General features: G+C 37.9%; 1 protein-coding gene across 1 annotated transcript in view; it reads left to right on the forward strand.

Moving 5' to 3' along the window:
• Positions 1-19,282, forward strand: part of ZBBX (zinc finger B-box domain containing) — a 125,813-nt gene extending 106,531 nt beyond the window's left edge. Inside the window, exons 19-21 of the mRNA XM_055570337.1 lie at positions 6,895-7,152; positions 17,145-17,283; positions 19,033-19,282. Coding sequence (XP_055426312.1) covers positions 6,895-7,152; positions 17,145-17,283; positions 19,033-19,159 — 524 coding nt within the window. The 3' untranslated portion in view covers positions 19,160-19,282. The remainder of the gene's footprint in view (positions 1-6,894; positions 7,153-17,144; positions 17,284-19,032) is intronic.
• Positions 19,283-25,016: the final 5,734 nt, after the last annotated feature.

Consider the following 25,016-nt stretch of genomic DNA (forward strand, 5'->3'; position numbering starts at 1 on the left):
GCCCTGAAATCTTGATTTCAGTCTATTAATTCTATTTTCTAGCCAAAATAATTTTGAGATTTTCTATACGATAACTTTTGACATATTGAATGCTCATTGCAGTATTTTTCTAGTAAGTGCACGCAGAGAATTTTGACATCATTAAAATCAGTAGTGTTACTGGTTATTGTTATCTGAAAGTACCTGATAAAGTAGGTTTGCTTTGTGCTCAATTTCATATGAAGTTGCAGTTGATGACTAATGAATTAAGACAATTCAACATGCATGGTGAGTATGACGACACTGTGCTGGGTCCTGGGGAAAAGAGTTGCCTGAGTCATGTTCCTTGATCTTGGGAGCTCATGATTCAGGAGAAACATTTGACAGAGGGGACTGTTTGACTTCATCTGAAGGCCAACTTCAAGCCAGAAATTTAATTACGTATGATTTGTCCATATATGTAAGATTTATATTTCTCTCTTGCCTTAAATCCTATGATTAAAACAACTTGGCCAGCTTAGATTCTTTCCATATGCGTTTATGTTGAGAAACTGTCAGATTTTAATAGGCTTTTTTTTTTTTTAGTGGAAAATCCATTCATGTATGATAAATGTTTTTTGGCTCTATAATTAGATATATCAAAGGCTGGGGCAGCTTTGAAAATTCTGGCTGCTTCCTTCTGAGGCAGTCAAAGGAACTTTTTAAAGTCACCATAGATAAAAACAAATTCTCATGTATGCCATGAGAATTTGTTACTTGGGCAAATCTTTATAAGTAAGTAGCCAAATGCCTTGAAGTATCCATTTGCCGTGATCTGTTGAAGTCAATAATTTGCTATAAAAAACATTAGAAGGAGCACCTGCTTGAGGCATGGTGATATAACATAAGCCACCTTCCCAGAAGCCTGAGAGCTTAGAGTCCAGTTCAGAGGCTCTCAATGTCAGCGTGAGTGTAATCGCCTGGGAAACTGTTGTGGCATTCCTAGATCTTACCGTTAGAAATTTGGGGTCGTTAAGCTGAGATAAGGTTCAGGGATTTGCATTTATTTTATCAATGATTCCACTTCATGCCAACGTATAGTCCAAAAATCATACTTTGAGAAAACTGCTGTATAGATATGTTGACTATGTTGACTGACATAGTCAGTCACTATGTCGCATCTGACTCTTTGCCACCCCATGATCTGTAGCACGCCAGGCTCCCCTGTCCTTCACTTTCTCCCAGAGTTTGCTCAAACTCATGTCCAACCATCTCATCCTCTGTTGCCCTCTTCTCCTCTTGCCTTCAATCCTTTCCAGCATCAGAGCCTTTTCCAATGAGTCTGCTCTTTGCATTGGGTGGCTAAAGCATTGAAGCTTCAGCTTCAGTCCTTCCAATGAATATTCAGAACTGATTTCCTTTGGGATTGACTGGTTGGATCTCCTTGCAGTCCAAGGGACTCTCGAGTCTTCGAGAGAGTTCAAAGACTTCAAACTCGAAGAATTCGAAAGCATCAATTCTTTGACACTCAGCCTTCTTTTTGGTCCAACTCTCACATCTATACATGACTACTGGAAAAGCCATAGTCTTGTAAATACATAAATTATACCATATGTAATAAAAGGTCTATAAAAACATGAATAACATGCTTCTGGAGACTGATAGGTAGCTAATAATAGTACATATGATCAGTTATAATAGAGGTTGATGCATGTGCAGTTTTTAGGAATGGAAGTGGTAAAATAATTGCTTTGCCATTGAAACCTATCTATATGCATGATTTTAGATGGTAGGTGAGATTTCAGCCAAATCTTAAAGAATTGTTAAGACTTCCCAGTTAGAGGTAGAAGGAGATAACTACAGAGATAGTGACCTGAAATAAAAATGAAAATTTCCTGACTATGCCACAAGTTACAGAAATCTTATATTCTGAGTTGGTGCCAGTATATAAATGAATTACTCTTTCTGTAAGACTTTAAATTTGTGAATGTAAAAACATGGTAGCTATGAAATACATGTGTGTTTTGCAGCAAGTCCATTGATTCTGTCCACCCACTGCCAAACCTATGTTTCCCCACCCCAGCTTCCTCTCTCTGTAATCTGAGGAAATTATAGATTAACCCTGATCACAGTTATACTATAAATATAACAAAATAAATTGTCCTTGGCATTAGTTCAAGAATAATATGCTATAATTACTAATAAGACCAGCAAAATATTGGGATGATAATGTAAAATAGTGGTTTGGATTATATTAATGGGTATAAGAATGTCAATAAAGATATAAAAAATATTAATCACTCACTGAATAGACTTTAATACAATAGTAATTATTACTGTTCTAAATAAAACATTAGAATTGGATGAAATATAAGCAGAGTAACCTGCTTTTTGCAGAGTGTTTCAATAATAAATAACATTCTGACCAGAGGACTTAATATATTTTCCCCTGGATAAAGGTCACAAAATATATTTGTCTTATAATATTCTTGCTCCACTGTGTAAATTACTGAGAATTCATACATTAGAAAATGTATTTTCTAAGTGCTCCTGAAACATTTATGGAAATATTATTTACATTGCCAGTGATGGCGTAAGTTATTTCCAAAAGGTTACTTCCAAAAGATTATGTTTATAATCTACAAACTTGGTTTATAAAAAAGAAAAAAATATAGGATGATCCCTTAAGTCATGACATTTTTCATTTGTGCCTGTCTTAACCATGTCTCTAATCTTAACCCTAACAATAATATTAATAATCTTATACAGAAACATTAAAGGAAATGACATATTCATCTAAATGAACAAAATAAATAAAACCAAGGACCAAACTGAAGCCTCTCTGTCTTTCTATGGTTTATGTGCATTAAATTACACTTTTGAGTAAGAAAAATAGTCTCTCTCTTTGCTGTAGATGGGTTTGATAAAGGACAGAAATGGTATGGACCTAACAGCAGCAGAAGATATTAAGAAGAGGTGGCAAGAATACACAGAAGAACTGTACAAAAAAGATCTTCACAACCCAGATAATCACAATGGTGTGATCACTCACCTAGAGCCAGACATCCTGGAATGTGAAGTCAAGTGGGCATTAGAAAGCACCACTACGAACAAAGCTAGTGGAGGTGATGGAATTCCAATTGAGCTATTTCAAATCCTGAAAGATGATGCTGTGAAAGTGCTGCACTCAATATGCCAGCAAATCTGGAAAACTCAGCAGTGGCCACAGGACTGGAAAAGGTCAGTTTTCATTCCAATCCCAAAGAAAGGCAATGCCAAAGAATGCTCTAACTACCGCACAATTGCACTCATCTCACACGCTAGTAAAGTAATGTTCAAAATTCTCCAAGCCAGGCTTCAGCAATACGTGAACCGTGAACTTCCTGATGTTCAAGCTGGATTTAGAAAAGGCAGAGGAACCAGAGATCAAATTGCCAACATCCACTGGATCATGGAAAAGCAAGAGAGTTCCAGAAAAACATCTATTTCTACTTTATTGACTATGCCAAAGCCTTTGACTGTGTGGATCACAATAAACTGTGGAAAATTCTGAAAGAGATGGGAATACCAGATCACCTGACCTGCCTCTTGAGAAATTTGTATGCAGGTCAGGAAGCAACAGAACTGGACATGAAACAACAGACTGGTTCCAAATAGGACAAGGAGTACGTCAAGGCTGTATATTGTCACCCTGCTTATTTAACTTCTATGCAGAGTACATCATGAGAAATGCTGGGCTGGAAGAAACACAAGCTGGAATCAAGATTGCCAGGAGAAATATCAATAACCTCAGATATGCAGATGACACCACCCTTATGGCAGAAAGTGAAGAGGAACTCAAAAGCCTCTTGATGAAAGTGAAAGTGGAGAGTGAAAAAGTTGGCTGAAAGCTCAACATTCAGAAGACGAAGATCATGGCATCCGGTCCCATCACTTCATGGGAGATAGATGGGGAAACAGTTGGAACAGTGTCAGACTTTATTTTTTTGGGCTCCAAAATCACTGCAGATGGTGATTGCAGCCATGAAATTAAAAGATGCTTACTCCTTGGAAGGAAAGTTATGACCAACCTAGATAGCATATTCAAAAGCAGAGACATTACTTTGCCAACAAAGGTCCATCTAGTTAAGGCTATGGTTTTTCCTGTGGTCATGTATGGATGTGAGTTGGACTTTGAAGAAGGCTGAGCGCTGAAGAATTGATGCTTTTGAACTGTGGTGTTGGAGAAGACTCTTGAGAGTCCCTTGGACTGCAAGGAGATCCAACCAGTCCATCCTAAAAGAGATCAGTCCTGGGTGTTCTTTGGAAGGAATGATGCTAAACCTGAAACTCCAGTACTTTGGCCACCTCATGTGAAGAGTTGACTCATTGGAAAAGACTCTTGATGTTGGGAGGGATTGGGGGCAGGAGGAGAAGGGGATGATAGAGGATGAGATGGCTGGATGGCATCACTGACTCGTTGGATGTGAGTCTGGGTGAAGTCTGGGAGTTGGTGATGGACAGGGAAGCCTGGCATGCTGCGATTCATGGGGTCGCAAAGAGTAGGACACGACTGAGCGACTGAACTGAACTGAACTGAAGCATATCTGACCCACAGCTGTGTACTTTTTTTTTCTCAGTTGGGATCTTAACCTCTAATACGGTGGCAGCCAGATGTTGTTATAAGAGTTCAGCAAATGTTCGTAATCTCCTGAATTTTCTGAAGGGCATATATATATTATGTTAAAATTTTTTCATCTCATATTTCTCTGTGTTGGCAGAAGTCCAGTTCTTCTTAATAACATCTTTCATTTATTTTAACGAGATCTAAATTCCTTTAAATTGTGATTGAGATGTGGCACAGTAAGATAGAAGGTGTGGTTTTCTCCATAGATCTAGAAGTTTCTATTTTTTTAGCTGAATTACTGTATTACTGTTTATAGCTTAATTATATACTCTCTCTCCTGTACTTCTACCATTACTGTTTCTACTGCTGGTTCACTTATAAAAATGGCAGATTTGTTATTCTTGATGGCTTTAAATAAAATATTGATTCCTTACAAGTAAAATAATTCCGACTTCTAGTCATTAAAATAAATCTTAGGGATATTTACTTTTTTAAAAATACATAGGCACATTTTTTTAGTTGTTTTTCTTTACAATTATCTCTGAGTGCAAATAGATGCAAAAAGGTTAGACTCTTAATTTATTTACAATTTCATTCCAACAAAAATTGTTTTCAAACTTGATTTCTGAGACATGTATTAAAATTGGTACCCTTTGGGACTTACCTTAGTCAGATTTAATTGCTTAAATAATTACATACTGCATTAGGATTCTTCTTAGGGTACTAGCTACCTTCAAAGTAGATCTTAAAAAAAAAAGACAAACTCAGTAATCATTGACTGTTTATTACATAACAATTGCCTGTAGCCACTCTTCTGAATTTTACATTTTTCTAGAAGTCAATAGAGTGGGCATAATGTTGTATGACATATATTCAGTCAAATAATAATTTTAATGATAATGGCCATAGCACTTCTTTAAAGAATCCAACATTTTACACAAAGGCAATTTGTATTAAGGGAATACAAGATTATCTTATAAATTATTTATATTTAATATACATGTATTTATCTAAATCAAAACAATGATTCACTATATTAAAAATACACCTGTGCTATGAATATATAAATTTGTGCCTTTAATATTCCCCTCAGTTCAGTTCAGTTGCTCAGTCATGTCCGACTCCTTGCGACCCCATGAATTGCAGCACGCCAGGCCTCCCTGTCCATCACCAACTCCAGGAGTTCACTCAAATTCATGTCCATCGAGTCGGTGATGCCATCCAGCCATCTCATCCCCTGTCATCCCCTTTTCCTCCTGCCCCCAATCCCTCCCAGCATCAGAGTCTTTTCCAATGAGTCAACTCTTCGCATGAGGTGGCCAAAGTATTGGAGTTTCAGCTTTAGCATCATTCCTTCCAAAGAACACCCAGGACTGATCTCTCTTAGGATGGACTGGTTGGATCTCCTTGCAGTCCAAGGGACTCTCAAGAGTCTTCTCCAACACCACAGTTCAAAAGCATCAATTCTTTGGCGCTCAGCTTTCTTCACAGTCATTCCCTTGGCCTTTATTAAAGAATCTTGTGAGCAATACCAAATGATATATATAGTTATGTTTTGCTAGTATAAATTTTGAAGGGAGTTTTTTTTATCCTACTATGAAAGAACCACACATATTGAAGAAACCAACTAAGTCAGCCTTTGAAATAGATCAAGACAAAATGGTGACTGCCCTGGTGGAACAAAGTACTAACCTGACTCAGATCTCTGCTTCTGGAATTTTTCCACTGAAGTGCCCTATAAAGCAGCTGAGAGTGAACTCATATTTAGGAAAATTAGAAATGTACTCTCAATTTTCTTTAAATCCTTTGTTTTTCCAAGAGATTTTGCATACTGGTCTCTTTTGTTTCCATATCTGCTTTAATAGATGAATGTACACACCATCAAATAAAATGGGATCGTTAGGAAGTGGTACCATGTTTATCCTGTGGGGTTTTTTCTCTTACAAGGCGCAGTGCAATATTGTCCTAGAATTTAAGAAACATAGCACAGTGGTTGGCCATGGAGTAGATGATAAGATTGGCATGTTGAATTGTTCTAGAATTGACTGGGCTTACAGATTTTTGTTTTACTTAATATTGAAATTAGCTTACCTTTCTGTGAATGTAGACAAAATGAGGGAAGAATAACCCAAAGTGTTCTTTATAACACAAAGAAGGTAATTTAGGATTCACAAATGGAGGTAAAGCAAAATACATGATAATCTAAAGTTCATTTTCTCATAAATTCTGTTGCATGAATTTAACTGAGTTCAGGAGGCTAATATTCTGTATCTTTTAAAACATTCATTCAGAATTTTAAAAATGGTTGATTAATCTATTTTTTATTTTAGGCCAGATATCACAGAGACCTTCAACAGCAAATTTACCACTTTCCAACTCTGTGAAAAGACGTTCCAGCTGCTTTTCTTCTTCTCATCCCCGGTCTAGAAGTGCAGTTGCTCAGTCATTCTCTAAAGCTGCTTCTGAAATTTCAGAAATTGAATATATTGACGATACTGACTATGATGAGCCTTCCTTAGATGACACTGATGATCAGCAGACCTTAGACAGTTTGGAAAAAGAATTAAATGAGCTGAGAAATCTTGCAGGTAATGCTATTTTTTTTTTTCACCATAAACAGTATTAACTTTGCCTTATACCTGATTCTCCATGTCATGCTCCAAGCAAACAAACTTTTCCCTTTTCCTCTTTAAACCATCAACCTTTGTGTTTGTTTTCTTCACTATCCTCTGATGTCACTCTGAAAATGTTATAGAACTTGTGTGTGCCCAGCCATATCAGAGATTATCCCCTTAGCTCATATAATTCACAGTTAAGTGGTCTTAAGGTCCTTCATGTGGACAGAAAAAAAATTTTTTTTCTCCTTCCTACAAGCTCACTGAGTGACTAATCTCTTATAAGAGCCACTGCCCAATATTGTTGGAGACAAGAGCTATTCCATCTGATCTTTTGAAGCAGTATTTCTCAAGTTTCAGTGTGTACATAAATCCCCCAGGGGTGTTGTTATAATGCAGGTGTATGTCTGGGGTGGGATGCAAGATTCTGCATTTTTACTAAGACGTCCCAATTTTGAGCTTTCTAGAAATTTTGATTGTGGCATTCTTGTCTATTTTATCTTTAGAGTTCATTGGCAAGTTAGATTAATTTAGCAATTTTTTCCCTCTGCACTTAGGAGGCATTTCTCCATTGTCTTCCGTCCCTGGATAATGTGCTAGTTAGTACTTTGGCACAGTTTCTCCATTTAACTTTTGTTCGGTTGAATTTAATTGTCAATTTTTTTTCCCACTTGGTAGAGCTTGTGGTAGCTCTATTAACTGAATCCTGTTATGTTGGAGAATGCCTGCTACCTTTGTATTTGAATGTCAAATTTGACTGTGGGTATTCTCCTTGTGTCTGGGCTTCCCAGGTGGCTCAGTGGTAAAGAATCTGCCTACCAATCAAGAGATATGGGTTTGATCCTTGGGTCAGGAAGATCCCTTGGAGAAGGAAATGGCAACCCATTCCAGTTTCTTGCCTGGGAAATCCCAAGGACAGAGGAGCCTGACAGGCTACAGTCCATGGGGTCACAAAAGAGTTGGACATGACTTAGCGATTAAACAACAATAAAATCTCCTTGGGTCATTTTTCTCTTAAACCTTGTACGCACTGATTCATCCTTTCCTGGATCTGAATTCTGCTGTAAAGTAGTTCGAGGTTTCTCATTTTTACTTCACTCTCTTTTGCATGTGACATGCTTCTTTCTTGATTGGATGTTTGGAGAATTTTTTTTCTTAATATTTGAAATTATTGGGCCAGGATTGTATTTCAGTATCAGTAATTCAGCATTTCTTAAAGCATAGAAGTTCCTCTTTGTTTTCAGAGAAATTTTCTTCTGTCATATATTTGAGTTGCTATTCTGTTCCATTTGGCTTTTTGCTGCTGAGAAACCTGTTTTGTTTATGTCGGATCTCTTTACGATGTTTACTTATGTTTCTTCAACTGTTTTAAGCTGCTTTTATTTTGCTTTTTATTTACTGTGATTATCTCAAGTTTGTCTCTTATATCAGCATTTCAATTTTTAGCTGGTTATAGGCCATTCTTTATGGATTGACCCAATAAATTATCTCTTTACAGGCATTTTTTTTTTTTTTGGCAATTTTTACTTTGATATAATTTAAACTTAGAGAACTGCAAGAATGCAAGAATAGTACAAGGAACTTCCATATACATTTCACCCATTTCATGACCTGTTTGTCTTACCTCATTTGAATGTATGTACACACACACACACAAATACAACTCTTTTTCTGAACCATTTGAGAGAATGTTACAAGAATCATGCCCCTTTTCCAAAAATATATTTTAGTGTATTTCCTACAAGCAACAGCTTTTTCTTGTGTAACCATAGTACAGTGATCAAAATCAAGAAATTAAACATTCATACATTGTAATTCTCTAACCTTCAGTACATATCTAAGTTTTTTAAATTGTCTCAGTGATGTTCCTTATAGCATGTTTTTTTCTGGTGCAAGGTCCAATCCAGGAACAAGTTTGCTTTTCCTTTTTGACGTCTGACATGTTGCTGTTTGATCTTTTAGGTTAGCTTTATTCTTTTTAAAAATGTCATTCTTATTATTTATTCTGTAACCAAAGGACTTATGAGGGAATTTTCGTAGGGTCTTGATCTGTTATCTACCAGCTTGCTCTTTCACGTAATTGTTTTTTGTGTGCAGTGGATTCTTGGATTCCAGTTTGTTTGCTGTCATTTCCTCACGTCTTACTTGTTCACATGTGTTGTGAGTGGCTTTGCTCATATCTTCTGTCTTTTCTGATACAGTGAGACTGCATTCCTCTAAAATCTACTCTCTCCTCTCTGCTTGTGCTAGATGTGTCAGTCTTCTCTATGGAGCTACTGTTTGTGAGTTGGCTGTTGACTCTTTTCTGTATCCCGCTGGCTCAAAGGCACAGGGAGAATAGATGAAGGATTGAAGAGTTCAGCTTCCTTTATTGGAGGATCTGGGCTCTCTTGTCTTTTTCTGGATTTTATTGAATGCCAAACTTCACTGGACCTGATTTGAAGTGTGTTTTGTCTCTGTTGGGACACCTGCGGGTGTGTGATTTTCTTGCCTCCACTAAGATATTATGGTGGATGTTCAGGGCTTAAAAATATTTTCAACATTTTCTCCTTGCTTTCCCCTTACCCACTGCTTTTCCCAATTTCTTGTGGTACTGGTAAGACTTGTGAGCACTTTAGATGCCTCTACTTTTCCTGTCACTAGTTTGTGTGCACACTGAGTGGGAAGGAGAAAGGGTGTGGACAGCGTAGGCCCCCAACTGTACCTTAATGAATCTTCTGTTTATTCCTTTGGTTGTCCCTTGTCAAGGTTTATGTGAATTTGTATCTCTTCCTTTGGTTCCATTTATGATTTTATTTTATTTTTAATTTTTCTCCCTTTCCTATTCACTTCATTAGGGATTGGGGAAGAAGAAATTGTGATTCATCTTTACCTAGTACTCACTTGCCTGACTCTGCTTTACTAAAAATCAAATATAAATATGCTTGGAGGTAATTCTCATGTCAAAAGTCATTTCTAGGGACTTCCCTGGAGGTTCAGTGGTTAAAACTTTGCCTTCCAATGCAGAGGGTAGAGGGTTCAATCCTGGCTGGGGAGCTAAGATCCAACATGCCTAGTGGCCAAAAAACAAAACAAAACCAGAAGTGATATTGTAACGAATCTAATAAAGGCTTTAAAAAAATGCGTCACATAAAAATACCTTTAAAAAATTAATTCTAAAATGAAGCATATCAGATCTGAACTAGATCAAAAGGATAGTAATACAATTTTTAATCAGAAGATGAAGGTTGTCTTATTTGGTAAATTGGTCAATTTCATTATTTACAAATGAAATACTTTACAAACATACTTGTTTGTCTCTAACCTCTCAGCTTTTTTATTTCGTTTATCAGGTTTTCCTTATGTGCTTCACCTTTCCCCTGTCACTCATTTCCTCATACACCCACACCAGTATTTTCACCAAAACACATACCTTTTCATACATTAAAAGCAAGTACACACTACAGAGCCTGTGAACTACCAGAGCTTTTTGATGGGTCAGGAGCAGAATGTAATCACTTCCACACAGTCCCCTGAGGAATGGCTCTCTTTCTATTTGGGAAGATTGGCCTTGGATGAATGCACAGCTTTGGAGACATTCACCTGGAGCTGAGGAAAGAAGAGGACTGCACATCAGCTAAATTGTCCCAACAGTCAGGGAGGTGACAGCTGCGGTGGTGCAATCAGGCTTTATTCTAGAAAATTCATTGATTCTGCACAGACTTTTATATTCTGTTCAGCATCAACGGGTAGAAAAATTCCACCTACATGTCACTACTCATGGTGAGTTCTGAAACAACTCTCAAGGAAGTCTGGTCTCACACAGATACAGCTATACAACTGTACTCATACAAATGTAAATGGGTGTGCATTCCCATGAAAGCTGCCTTTTTTGTAAGCAACAAACGTTATGACTAATTTTATGTCAGCTCTAGGATACCTCCACTTCCTCCAAGGTCTAGGAAAAGAGCCCTGCCAAAGAGTCTGGAGAAGAGGACAGGAAATAATTACATTGAGTAGTGTTTCTCCTTTGACTCCAATTGCTGAAGCTGACAATAGAGTCATTTCGTAAGGAAACAGGCCAATGGGAGCTGAGGATATGTGTGTGTGTGTATGCAGGCTGAATCAGGAAACAAAGAGCAGCAAAGCAGGGTGGTTGAGAGCCAGGCTCTAGGACCAGGGATTTGGCTATGAAATGTGGAGCTACGAATTCCCAGCTTTGTGACAACAGACAAATTATTATACTTTCTTAATCTCTCTCTGTATCAGTTTCCATGTATGAAAGACGAGTATGAGAATAGGCCCTATCATAAATTGTTCAGTGATTGGATTTGAGTATATATTAAATACTATATTTATAAAAATTTTGCACACACACACACATCTGCACTTTAACATTGAAGTGCTTAGCACATAGTCTGTGCTGAAAACACTGTTAAATTATATAAGAAACCAGTGGGCAGTGCTTTTGACATACAGTAAGCTAAGGTGCTCTTGGCAAGTCCAATTTTTAGTCAAAAGCTGCTCTTAGCAAGTCCAACTTTTAGTCAAAAGCATATAAAATCTATTTCTATTCTAGAACCATGTTTTCTTCTGATCCACTTTGAGAATTATAGTTAGCTCTAGTTCATGCTGTATAATTATTCCTCCACAAGTACCTTTGTAAATAACACTAAATTCTACTTATGCTCTAGTATCTCAGTCATGTCCGACCCTTTGTGACCCTTTGGACTGTGGTCTGCCAGGCTCCTCTGTCCATGGTATTCTCCAGGCAAGAATACTGGAGTGGTTGCCATTTCCTCTTCCAGGGGACCTTTCAGACCCAGGTATCAAACCTGTGTCTCCTGTGTCTTCTGCATTGCAAGTGGATTCTTTACCATTGAGCCATTACCAAGGCATTTTTGTCAGTTTTTGGATATTGTTATAGCCTGAATGGAGAAGACAATGGCAACCCACTCCAGTACTCTTGCCTGGAGAATCCCATGGACGGAGGACCCTGGTGGGCTACAGTCCATGGGGTCGTGAAGAGTCAGACACGACTGAGCGACTTCACTTTCACTTTTTATTTTCATGCACTGGAGAAGGAAATGGCAACCCACTCCAGTATTCTTGCCTAGAGAATTCCAGGGATGGAGGAGCCTGGTGGGCTGCCGTCTATGGGGTCACACAGAGTTGGACACGACTGAAGCGACTTCACAGCAGCAGCAGCATAGCCTGAATAATTTGGATATATCAGAAGATTTGCATTATGAGAAAATATCAGTAATCAAATGCAATAAAGCATTCACTTCTTCAGTGATTAAAAATTATTGTTTGGGGCCTTCTCTGGTGGTTCAGTGGCTAAGGCTGTGTTCCCAGTGCAGGGGGCACAGCTTAAGTCCTTGCTCAGGGAACTGAAATCCCACATGCCACACGATGTGGCCAAAAAGAAAAGCCTTATTTGTTTTAAACTCATTCTTACTTGTTTGAGTTTTTGTGGTCCTTAAATTCCTTTGGCAATCCTATGCTTGTACGAGTCTGCAGGTACTCAGCTGAGTAATTAAAGACAGAAAACTTTTCCTTAAATAAGAAAGAATAAAAATCTACCTGATACTAGTACAAACTACAGTATGAAGTAAAATAGTGAGGCAGTGGTTTCCTGAGTAATTAGAAGGTTGACCATCAAGCAAGATATTAAACTGTAAAATGGCTAGTCAGAATTATAGTCAGCTAATTAACTAGATAACCCTTGTAAAGACAGTCAGGTGAAATTGAATTAGAATGGCAATTTTTTTGCTTTAGAGTATCTTGGAATTTTAGGGGAAAAAATTGGGTGACATAAAAAAGTGAAAGTCAACATATTAAAAACATTCTGATGTGGGAATATGAAGCCATTCAATGAGTCGTAATAATCATTGTTTGTTCTTACATTAACTGTTGCTCCATTTGATCTTCATAGCTATCCTGTTGGTAGATGGGTGAGGAAGTGGTGCTTTTGGTCTCCCCTGTGTGGCTACAGTAACTGAGACTCTGGATGGTGCAGTGACTGCCTCCCCTGGGTGCCCAGAGGCACCCACGCACAAACCCAGTCAGGTCTGCCCCACGTTCCTTTGTCTGACCCCCAGACCTGTGTGCCACTTAAATAATTTGACATTCTTCCTTCAGATCACTACTGTGATCACTTGAGAGGCAGAAGGTGTTGGGCAGAGTGAAGGCAAAGGAAAGAAGGGTTGAAGGATAAATGAGGCAAGACAGTGGAGGAGGGGAAACAGGCTGGCGGGTTGGGCATGGGCTCACAGGTTACAGGGGGAGGCTCCTGATGGTCGTATCTCCCGAATATTGGGATGTCTTTTGTATGTGTATCTAATCCTTTAGAAGTGGTGCTTGTTTTTGTTGTTGTTGGTGAATTATTTACTGGGAAATTGTCTGTGTACTTTGTTTCTGTTCCTTGAAAGGGATTAACCTGTCATTTGGTCCTTCCTTTCCTCTTTACTTCATTTCTTTATTCATGTGTATTTATTTCCCTGTAGAATAAAGTTTTATGTATGTGTTTTAAGTGACCTGAGTTTTAGAAATACACTGTGGAACTTTGTATATAGTCAATTTTCCCTCTTTGCCATTCTTTATTATTGCATTTAAGAGATTCTTTAGTGATCAAAGAACATACACATACCCCGTTTATTCCAGGGATAGGAAAGATTTAACCTCAATCCACTCTCAACAATCAGCTGGTTTGACAGTTATAAAGTAAAATCTCCAATGGAAATATCAATGCAATCTTCCCTGGTCCCATATGAGAAAAATCAGAACACTTGGGTTTTTGTATGGTTAACCTTTTAGATTTTAACACTAACCTGCAGTAGGGTTTTTGTTAAAGTTTTATTTTTTTCTGCCTTGAAAGTCAAATGATGTCACCTCTGTTCCTGTTAACTGCAATTAAATAACTCCTCCTATTAATTCTGAAATAAAATTTGAGACTGAATAATTATACAAAAATAGTCCCATTCTGTTTGTATAATTTGAATTAGCTCAGTATTCATTCAGTTAGGACTTGAAAGACTAATAGAGACTTGAAAGACTAACCTCTCCTGGTGGGATTCCTTAGATCTAAGCATCAGTATTGGGTTAGCACTGTGGTTCTGCCAGTTCCAAATCCTGAGCTGACTACTTTCCCACGGGTAACATTCTTTTTCGTGTGGTATGTAAAGGGACCTTGTATACCTGTTTTCATTCACCTTGTTGGGGAAAAAAAACACCTCCTTGTGGAGAAGATAATAGCCTAATGCTAAATAATTAGATTCTGGAACATAGTGATTTATGAATGTGGTGAGCTGAAAGAGCTTAGGTTGAGTTCCAGTTCTTCTACTTGTAGTTGTGTGAACAAGTTATCAGTCCCTAGTGGGCCCTCGATTTCCTAATCTCCAATAAGTGGGATGGGACAAAAATTTTCACTAAGGAATCTTTTGTTTTTCTCAAAAGTAATCTTATAAAGAATTCCCAAACATAAACGAGACCAATGAAAGCTGTCTTGCTTGCTTTGGGGTGGTGGGAGCAGAAGCCTCAACCCTCAGCCTGCCGGATTTCTCTACGTATTGTCATTGTGAATGTTCTGGACTTTGAAGGACACTTACAGTTGTAAATGTATGGATGTCTATCTTCAGTTCAGTCACTCAGTCATGTCCGACTCTTTGCGACCCCTTGGACTGCAGCACGCCAGACCTCCCTGTCCATCGCCAACTCCCAGAGCTCACTCAAACTCATGTCCATTGAGTTGGTGATGCCATCCAACCATCTTATCCTATGTGGTCTCCTTCTCTTTCTGCCTTCAATCTTTCCCAGCATCAGGGTCTTTTCAAATGAGTTCTTCGCTTCAGGTGGCCAAAGTATTGGAGCTTCAGCTTCAGCATCAATCCTTCCAGGACTGACTTCCTTTAGGATGGACTGGTTGGATCTCCTTGCAGTCTAAGGGACTCTCAAGAGTCTTCTCCAACACCACAGTTCAAAAGCAGCAATTCTTCAGTGCTCAGCTTTCTTTATAGTCCAACTCTCACATCCATACATGACTACTGGAAAAACCACAGCTTTGACTAGATGGACCATTGTTAGCAAAGTAATGTCTCTGCTTTTTAATATGCTGTCTAGGTTGGTCATAACTTTTCTTCCAAGGAGTAAGCGTCTTTTTATTTCATGGCTGCAGTCATGTGATTTTGGAGCCCAAGAAAATAAAGTCTGTCACTGTTCCGACTGTTTCCCTATCTATTTGCCATAAAGTGATGGGACCAGATGCCATGATCTTAGTTATCTTGCAGGAGGGATATTCTAAGTTCATTTTTGTAGGGGAATCTCTGCTTGCTCACAAACTTCACGTTAATACTAACCACCCCCAATTATCTTCAGTCAGGGATTTAATACATGCAGTCTGGTGTTTGGTCCTTCTGATCCTGTCACTTTCATTAAAGTGAAGGGAGGAATGTGTGCTAAGTCACTTCAATCGTGTCTGACTCTGAGACCCTGTGGACCGTAGCTGGCCAGGCTCTTCTGTCCAAAGGTTTCTCTAGGCAAGAGTACTGGAGTGGGTTGCCATGCCCTCCTCTAGGAGATCTTCCCCACCTTGGGATTGAACTCCCCTCTCTTACATCTCCTGCATTGGCAGGTGGGTTCTTTCCCACTCGCACTACCTGGGTAACCCCAGGAATAACAGCCAGTAATTTTAATAGTTTTAAAAGTCACCATATCTTGGGGCTGGTACACTGGGACGACCCAGAGTGATGGTACAGGAAGGGAGGACGGAGGAGGGTTCAGGATGGGGAACACGTGTATACCTGTGGCGGATTCATGTTGATATATTGCAAAACCAATACAATATTGTAAAGTTAAAAAAGAAAAAAAAAAGAAAAAAAAAAAGTCACCATAGCATAACCTCATGTAGAAGTTAGATGTCTCTGACAACATTATGTCTAATGTAGTCATCATATTTACTTCTATACTTGATATTTTGGTAGTTCATGTAAGGAAGGTATTGCTTACACATTTGCTTATTGAACTTGCACTATTTGTCCTTACTCAGGCTGAATTGGGAGAAGGCAATGGCACCCCACTCCAGTACTCTTGCCTGGAAAATCCCATGGTCGGAGGAGCCTGGTAGGCTGCGGTCCATGGGGTCACTAAGAGTTGGACACGATTGAGTGCCTTCACTTTCACTTTTCACTTTCATGCATTGGAGAAGGAAATGGCAACCCACTCCAGTGTTCTCACCTGGAGAATCCTAGGGACGGAGGTGCCTGGTGGGCTGCTGTCTATGGGGTCGTACAGATTCAGACACGACTGAAGCGACTTAGCAGCAGCAGCAGAAGGCTGAATCACAGGCCAACTTCAGGAAAAAGAAGATTTAAGGCTTTTCCCCTTTCACATACACATGGTTATTATCTACCCAAATAAAGCAAGGCAGTCTAAAAGAAAGAGTAGCTTTTCCAAAACTAACCTTTGCCTCAGACTGCATGGGGGCAAACCTTTTATTTCTTAGAAGACAAAAAGATATAATAAAGTGTTCAATATTCAGGCAAGTTGAGGAGTTGCACAATATTGTGAGTTTAAAAAAAGATTGCTTGTATTTCCTTGGAACTTTGTAAATTTTCAGAGCATTTGTCACTTAAGTATAGTATATGTTAAAAATCAATGTGGCTAGGCAAAAGAAGTCAGACTGCTGTTTAGTTGCTAAGTCGTGTCCAACTCCTTTGAGACCACATGTACTGTAGCCCACCAGGCTCCTCTGTCCATGGAATTTTCCAGGCAAGAATACTGGAGTGTGTTGTCATTTCCTACTCCAGGGATTGAACCCCAGTCTCTTGCGTCTCCTGCATTGCAGGCAGATTCTTTACCACTGAGCCACCTGGGAAGCCCCTATCCTTGTACTGCTTGAAGTTTACTGAGTAAACTTTCAGCACCATATGCTCTGTATTTGTTTCTTGAATTTACGTGTTGACAATGCATGAAATAAAATATTTCAGATCCTTCAGAAAAACTTTACAGCCTAACCTCAGAAGAGTTACCAGCCTTCAACAACCATTTGCTGAATATAAGTCAGACTACCCTAGATTTCCTTAAGACCTCATGTGCGAGGGGTCTCTGTGGATTTGAGGAACAAAGGTAGGTTAAATATGGTGCTTATATGTACAAAGAGTGCATCGTAAAATTTTTGACAACCCCCAACTAGTTACCTTTACTACATAAATAAAGATTGTCCTCATGTGTGTACTTATATGGTTATTCTTTATAAAATGTTTAAGTGCTTTGCTAACCTAATATCAGGATTTAGTGAAAGGCTTATGAAGTTGTTGCTTTAATGTGAAGAGATAATTCTCTGCTGCACAATGTGTGTCAGGAAAATGAAAAGACGTTTGGAATTTAATAATCCTTCACTATTTCTTCTTATATTGAAAAACAGTTGCCTTACTTGCCTTCATTAACTTACTGAATTTCAATATTTTACATTCATAGACTCTTACTCAATGTGAATAAAGTTTTTAGAATAGAATATTGAGAAGTCTCCTTCTTGAAATCAAGTCTAGATTGTTAATGATATCATTTTAATCTATATGACTTCATTCTTCCCTTACACAGGATAAGAGCATTTAGAGATGGTGATCAGTTTATAAGGAACATTGGTAAAACTAATAAATCTTCAGAAAAGTAGTCTATCATGTCAAGGTGTTATGGTCATATTAGAATTCCCTGAAAAAGGAAGAGTGATTCTTCTAAACAGACTGAGAAAAAAGTAAAATAAAATCCCCTTGAATTGTAAATTCTTTTGACTTGTTGAAGTCTACTATTGTAGTAAAAAGGAATCAAGAGTTCATATTCTGTCTTTCTAAAGGAGAAAATCATTTATCTGTGGTCCAAGGATTTTTCCATTTCTAACACCACTTACATTTCTTTTTTTAAAGGGATCAGAATAAAGTTGCTATTTTTTTCCCTAAAAATAAACCAAAGTTACTAAACCAACTTCATAAAAAGAAGGACGTTTAAGACTAAATATAAGGGGATTATATTAATAGAATAAAGCACAGTTATTTAAAATTAAAAATTTCATGAAAAAGTTATTACCTTTGTCCTTCTTTTCTCTATTTACACCAGTGAAAGGTTTTTTTTACTTTTGTTTTTAATCACATTTAAGATCTGAACTGGACCACAGACAAGAGTTTACAAAATGCTGGTTTAGCCTGTTTGGGGCATAAACTCCAAAGATGAGTTCTATCCATCACAGGGTGAAATATTTTATATTATTTAATAGTGTACCTGGGCTGAAATTTTTAATAACTTGGACCAAAATATATGAACTATGCGGACTCCTCTCTGTGCCCCCATACTACTACTTACCCCAAGCCTCAGACGGCAACACGCTAGAGTTTCCATGAGTTCCTTTTCACCATAAGATGCAACAAAGTAAAAGAACTACATAGTTGCTGTCATTAATTTTGGCTTTGGCATATCTAGACTGGCTATCCACATGGTCCTAAGTGATTTATCTGGCAGCTTATTCATTGGGATTCAATATAATGATAAATGTTCTTAACAAGAACCTGGGGGCTCTACAAGTTTCTGAAGTATTCTTCTGAGGTATCATCAATGAAAGATGCAACCAGAGACCATGAAATCTTCTCTCCTTGGTTCCACCGTGGCTTTATCTCTTGAGAGAGGAAGAATGATGAGAATCACAGAGGCTTGCTTTATTGGGCACATTGAGAATTATGGTCTCAGTCTGAAACAGCACCAACCCCCTGCCCAATGTCTGCCTGCCTCCAATTACTTCAGTGTGTGTAGTATTGATCAGAAGATAAATGAAGAGTTGAAACCTGGTTCTGTATATTGTGTATTGACCTTTTAATGTATTTCCAGCTCTTCTGAAAAGGATACTGGAATCCAGTCTTTGCTGACAGTTTCTGAAAGCAGTACGGACGAGGAGGAAGAAGATTTTCTTGACAAGCAACATGTCATTACACTCCCCTGGTCAAAGAGTACCTAGTGGTCATTCATTACTTTTTCCATTTTGTACCCAGAGTAAAGCAAACCTGATAAAAGTTATCAAGTGATTACCTGTCCGGGTGATAGAGATTTTTGATTATTGTCTCTGATATTTCAAGGTTTACAGACTAATAAAAATTAGTGAAATTATAAGTTTAAGGGCTTTTTCTTCCAAATTGCAGATTACATTAGTAACATTCAATGAAATTTTTAAAATAAGTTGTAACTGTGTCTCTAAGAACTTATCAGAAGGTAGTACTGTTGCATGTAGGGGGACCCCTTCCAGGGACCGAAACTGGGCTCTTGTCTAACACTCGGAAATGAATTGTCCGAGGAGACACATGTGCTGACAAAGCAAGAGATTTTATTGGGAAAGGGCACCCAGATGGAGAGTAGTAGGGTAAGGGAACCCAAGAGAACTGATCTGCCACGTGACTTGCAGTCTCAGGTTTTATGGTGATGGGATTAGTTTCTGGGTGGTCTTTGGCCAATCATTCTAATTCAGAGTCTTTCCTGGTCACATGCATTGCTCAGCCAAGATGGATGCTAACGAGAGGGATTCTGGAAAGTGGATGGACACGTGGTGTCTCCTTTCAACCTTTCCCGAACCCTTCCAGTTGGTGGTGGCTTATTAGTTCTGTATTCCTTATCAGAATCTCCTGTCATAGAACAACTCATGCAAATAGTTACTATGGTGCCTGGTCAGGGTGGGCGGTTTCAATCCGGGTGCTTCCCCTAAGAGTACATGATTATCTTTTTAAAATTAATTTATTTTTATTGAAGTATAGTTGATGTACAATATTATATAAGCTAGTACATGCTTCGGAGAAGGCGATGGCACCCCACTCCAGTACTCTTGCCTGGAAAATCCCATGGACGGAGGAGCCTGGTAGGCTGCAGTCCATGGGGTCACGAAGAGTTGGACACGACTGAGCGACTTCCCTTTCACTTTTTACTTTCATGCCTTGGAGAAGGAAATGGCAACCCACTCCAGTGTTCTTGCCTGGAGAATCCCAGGGATGGGGGAGCCTGGTGGGCTGCCATCTATGGGGTCGCACAGAGTCGAACACGACTGAAGCGACTTAGCAGCAGCAGCAGTAGCAGTACATGCTTATCTTTAAAATAATGTTTAATTGTTAAATTATATTTTAAATAATTGTGTCACCAATGTACATTTGATGGCCTAGTTATACTTGGCAGTATCACTGAGACTGGAATCCATTTTTTACTTTGATTAGCTTTTTTCTTCTTCTTGGGGTTTTTGACATTTACAGGTGTTTTGGTAGCATCAAAAGTTGTTGCTAGAAGAGAAAAAGAGGACCTGAAATAAAATGAACATGATATTTGCCATTTTCTGTTATGTTAAATAGTGGAAATATCCCTTAATTATCTAATTTTGGGATGGCCAGTGTGATGGTTCATTTTATGTAGCAACTTGGCCAGGCTAAAGTACTCAGATATTGGTTACACTTTATTTTAGATATTTCTATAAAGGTATTTTTCAGGTGAGATTAACATTTAAATCAACAGACTTTGAGTAAAGCAGATTACTGTCCATAGTAGACTGAGGTCCTCTAAGGAAGAGAGAATTCTGTTTCAGACTACTTTCAGGTGAAGCTAAAACATCAACCCTTCCCTGGTCCCAAGCCTGTAGATTTTGAATTTGGTAGCCATCACAACTGGTTCTGTTCCTATGGAGAAGTACAAACTGTGTTTCTCTGACTAGTACAAACACAGTCAGTATGGAGGATTGTTGTGGTAGGTTAAAAAAAAACCCCAAAACTACATTTCAAAGTGTTTTGCTAGTCCTGAGTGGTAGTGGACCCTGGGGTTGGTTTGTATTCAACGTTTCACATAATTTTATAATGCAAGAGCTTCAAAAGGGACAGAAGATGAAAGGAGAATAGTTTTGTGGATGTCACTTTGCAATGTCTTTGGACAATTTCTCCTTAAGGCATTTGTTGACTTACCAGAGAAACATCCCTTCAGCTTGGCATAAGCCTTATGTCATCACCACAGCATAGACGTATCTCAGGATTCAAACTCTTTTTAATCTGGGTAGTATTCTAAGATTCTAAATTCTGAGATTCTGGGTAGACCCCATATAGACTGATGGTTGCTTAGTGTAAATCTATCTTTAATACTTTTTTCATGGCATCAATAAATTGTACTGGCATTCGCACACACCATCTACTTACAGGGTAGAAAAGGACGATACAGAGATCTATCAGCATTTCTATGTCTTTTAGCATACAAATGCCACTTATAAAAAGTGACTTACATAAGTGGACACGAAGTAACCAGGAAAGCCAATCATACTATCAGAATATAATTTTTCAAAAGAAATAACTTTAAGAATGTGAGTCCTCAGCATTGCTATTTTTCTCTTAGCACTTCTTCCATCACAATCCCAGAGAGAGACAACAGCAAGTCAGACTTGAATCTTTTATCATTTGTGTCAAAAGCCCTTGTGGTGTCTTACCCTGAGGCTGATTTTTAGTATCTGTAGTTTAGTATCTGTAGAGGATTTCCTCTTCACCTGTTCAGATAGGAAGAGCTGCTATTTTTCTTTTCAGTGTGTCTGCTCAGGTTTAAAGTTTCTTGGCTTTTCCTCTCCTCCTTTGCTCTAAGACATCTTCCTTTCCCTTTTAATGAAAAAGAAAATTGTTTCTCTGGGTGCAATTTGTAAAACTCTATTTTTTTTTTTTTTTTCTCGGACAAAATGGCAGGAGATGTTATCCTATTCTCATTAGGAAAGTAGGCCCACTACTTTTCCTTCTGTGCATTCAGTCATGGCTTGAATCTTTTATTAACTAGCTCAGAAGGAGATTTTATAATATTCTATTACTTTTTATAATGTAAGAATTTTGAAGTAAAAATTAAGATGATAATTAGTTGTCATTGGTGCGTTTCTGGCCAGAATTTGAAATAAGGAATGAACCATTGATTTTGTCATTTGACTTTCAATATAACATTGAAATTAAAAATGAGGGTCCTCTGGGGCTGAGCAGACCCCATACTGCCTTTATTTGCTTCCCATAACCACACATTTAGAAAAGTTCCTAATTCATTCGTCATTAGTCTAATGAGGAAATAAAAAACTAAATAAGATTAGAACCGTTGCCTGAAGCAACTTCAGTGTGTTCTCTCATCTGGGAGATCAAGCTTAAAATCATTGTTAAAGGCATGAGCCTAGTTCTCACTGTGGAATTGAGAGAGTTACAGACATTCTAGAAGAATCACAACCATATTCCCAATTCTGGAATTAGTACAGTGTGCCTTTAGAAACTCCTGGACAAGTGATAACATGATTTTACATGCATATTGGGATTTAGCAATTTATATTCAGACTTGCCTCTGGTGTACAGCCAGAGTAAATCCTGTAATTTTACAATTCTGGCAATACACATGATGGAAACAAAATTAAATTATAGTTTATAATTTAATATGTCTTTTGATACTTGTTGAAGTCATCCATATTTGGTGCACTCTGAATGTGTCACACAATGCAGGCCAGTGGCACACCCCACGCTTAAGACCACTTCATTCTGTCTTATACAGGAGGGGCAAGAAAATTTTTTCTTGAACAGATGAAATACACAATGGCTCCATCTCTATAATAAGGCACTGAAATATTTTAAATAATGCCTTGATTCAGAAAAACCAGTCCTCTTTGTCCCTATGATTCAGTTGTTGGAAAGATCTTGAGCAATGCTTATCTCATCTTGACTTTGGGCACATGCCATTTTCTCAACTCCAAGGTCTCAAAATGTACCTTCTCAAGAGACTCTTAACTTCTATCTAAATTAATTCCTATTATTCATTTTATTCCTTCTCATAGTGTCCTACTTTTTCCTCTGTAGCACTGATAATTTTTAATCTGTTTGTGTGTCTTTTTAATGTATATCTCTCAACTAGATGATACAGTTCAACAGAGCATGGAGTGTACCTATTTTGTTCACCACTCTAAGTTTAGCCCCTATCTTATGCCTGGCTGAGATTGAGTGGTCATTAGTAATGAATGAATGAATTAAAGAAAAAATGTGCAGGGTCCAATTGATAAGCTGCCTCAATCCCTAACTTTTCCCAAGGAAAGACAGCATAGTGTATATAGTGGGAGAAACACAGCTTATCAGGTTACACTGTTTACTAGCTGGCAGATCACTTGGTTGAATGTGATCCTTTTCTGAATTGGAGAAAAAGATACTGACTGGCTTGGCTTAGCTCAAAAGATGGTGTGAGTATAAAATGTATTGAGTGCAGAAACCCTTTGGGAACTAGAAAGTGCTGTGCCATGCTAATTATCATAATTTCTCATGTGTTTACCCTACGGTCATTGAATATACAGACAAATTAACGGGTGGATTAATTAGTGAATTTAGGACCAAGTTGACATAAATGATCTATGAAAATCACTCAGTATCAAAAATGAAGACTGCATGAGTGAGTTGGACAATTAGATTGAATATTGTATAAAGCTGGCATTGAAATCTAAATATCTAAATTTAATTAAAAATATTTCGGAAACATTATTTTCTGTTTATAGATTTCTTCTATCATGTGTAAATTCAGAGTTTTTAAATATTAAAATTGCACTGGTACTTATAAACACTGTGCATCATACTTCCAGAAAGGAGAAATTTTGAAAACACACTATTTATACCTCCCCAAATTTGTTTTTATAGAGCATTCTGTTTCATCATAATTTTCATCCATGGTTATTTATTACTAGCCACATTTGCATGAAAACAGTCTTTATTTCCTCAGAGTTCATCTGTGCCTGTAGTTTATCCCCCACCTAAAGTCATAATTCTTTGTTAGTGACACCCTGATTGTTTGCTGGGTAAATGATTATGATGTTGCAAACAGGATTATGGCTTTAGCTGGGGAATAACCAGCAGGCATAGACGAACTTTAAGGAAATAAAGATCCTCCTCTTTTAATGCAAATGTCTTTCATAGTTAAGGAAAAGGAGAGAATGTTCTTAATGTTCTCCATGAGGTGACAGTTATGTTTAAAATGAAAAGATTTAATTGATTGATGGGATTATCTTCTGTTTCTTTTTTTCTTTTCAGATACATATACAGTACAATAACATTTATGGAAATGTAGGTGTGAAAGGGCTCTTTTTATGCCCTTATTTCTGCCAGAAGGAAGCAATAGGTGAATCGTTTTCTATTCAGAAACAAATACACATTATTCTACATATAAATGCTTAGCAAAGTTTCTAGGAGGGAAATGTATTTCATCCCTATTTATTATTAACTGAACCGTATATATTCTAAATAACTCTGAAAGAGATGTTTTAAGGTAAGTTTTGATATAATTTCACGTTATTTAGGTAATCGTCATACTTTTATCGGATAAGGTTTTGTCCTTGTTTATTCAAATGACCGGAGTTCTTTGACAGCTTCTATACTAAAAAAATGAAAACTGCAAGTGGAAGCATGAGACAAACAGATACACATTTTAGTTTTCAAAAGTAATCATCACATCTTTCTCCTCTGACCTCTGTGCCATAGCTCTGGAAGAATATCTTGTAAGGTAGACTACTGAATCTGTTAGGATTTTGTTTAACTTTATACTACAGGAAACATCAAAGAACAGTGGAATAACATGGTGTTTACTTCCTTGTATGTAAAGTCTGGGATTAGGCAGTCAATAGTTGACTGGGTTGTTTCTATCCTCAAGGTCCTCTCATCCTAGGAGATGCAATTTTTAGCCATCACCAGCTGAGTTTGAGGCAACTAGAAGTAGGGCAGTGGGAGAGCAAAATAGGCGCTTCCTCAATGAGGCAGCTTCCTTGAAACTAGTCTCTCTGGAAATCTCACACAATACTTCTGCTTATATCTCATTGG

The sequence above is a fragment of the Bubalus kerabau genome, chromosome 2 (genome assembly GCF_029407905.1).
Source record: "Bubalus kerabau isolate K-KA32 ecotype Philippines breed swamp buffalo chromosome 2, PCC_UOA_SB_1v2, whole genome shotgun sequence".
Taxonomy (NCBI): domain Eukaryota; kingdom Metazoa; phylum Chordata; class Mammalia; order Artiodactyla; family Bovidae; genus Bubalus; species Bubalus kerabau.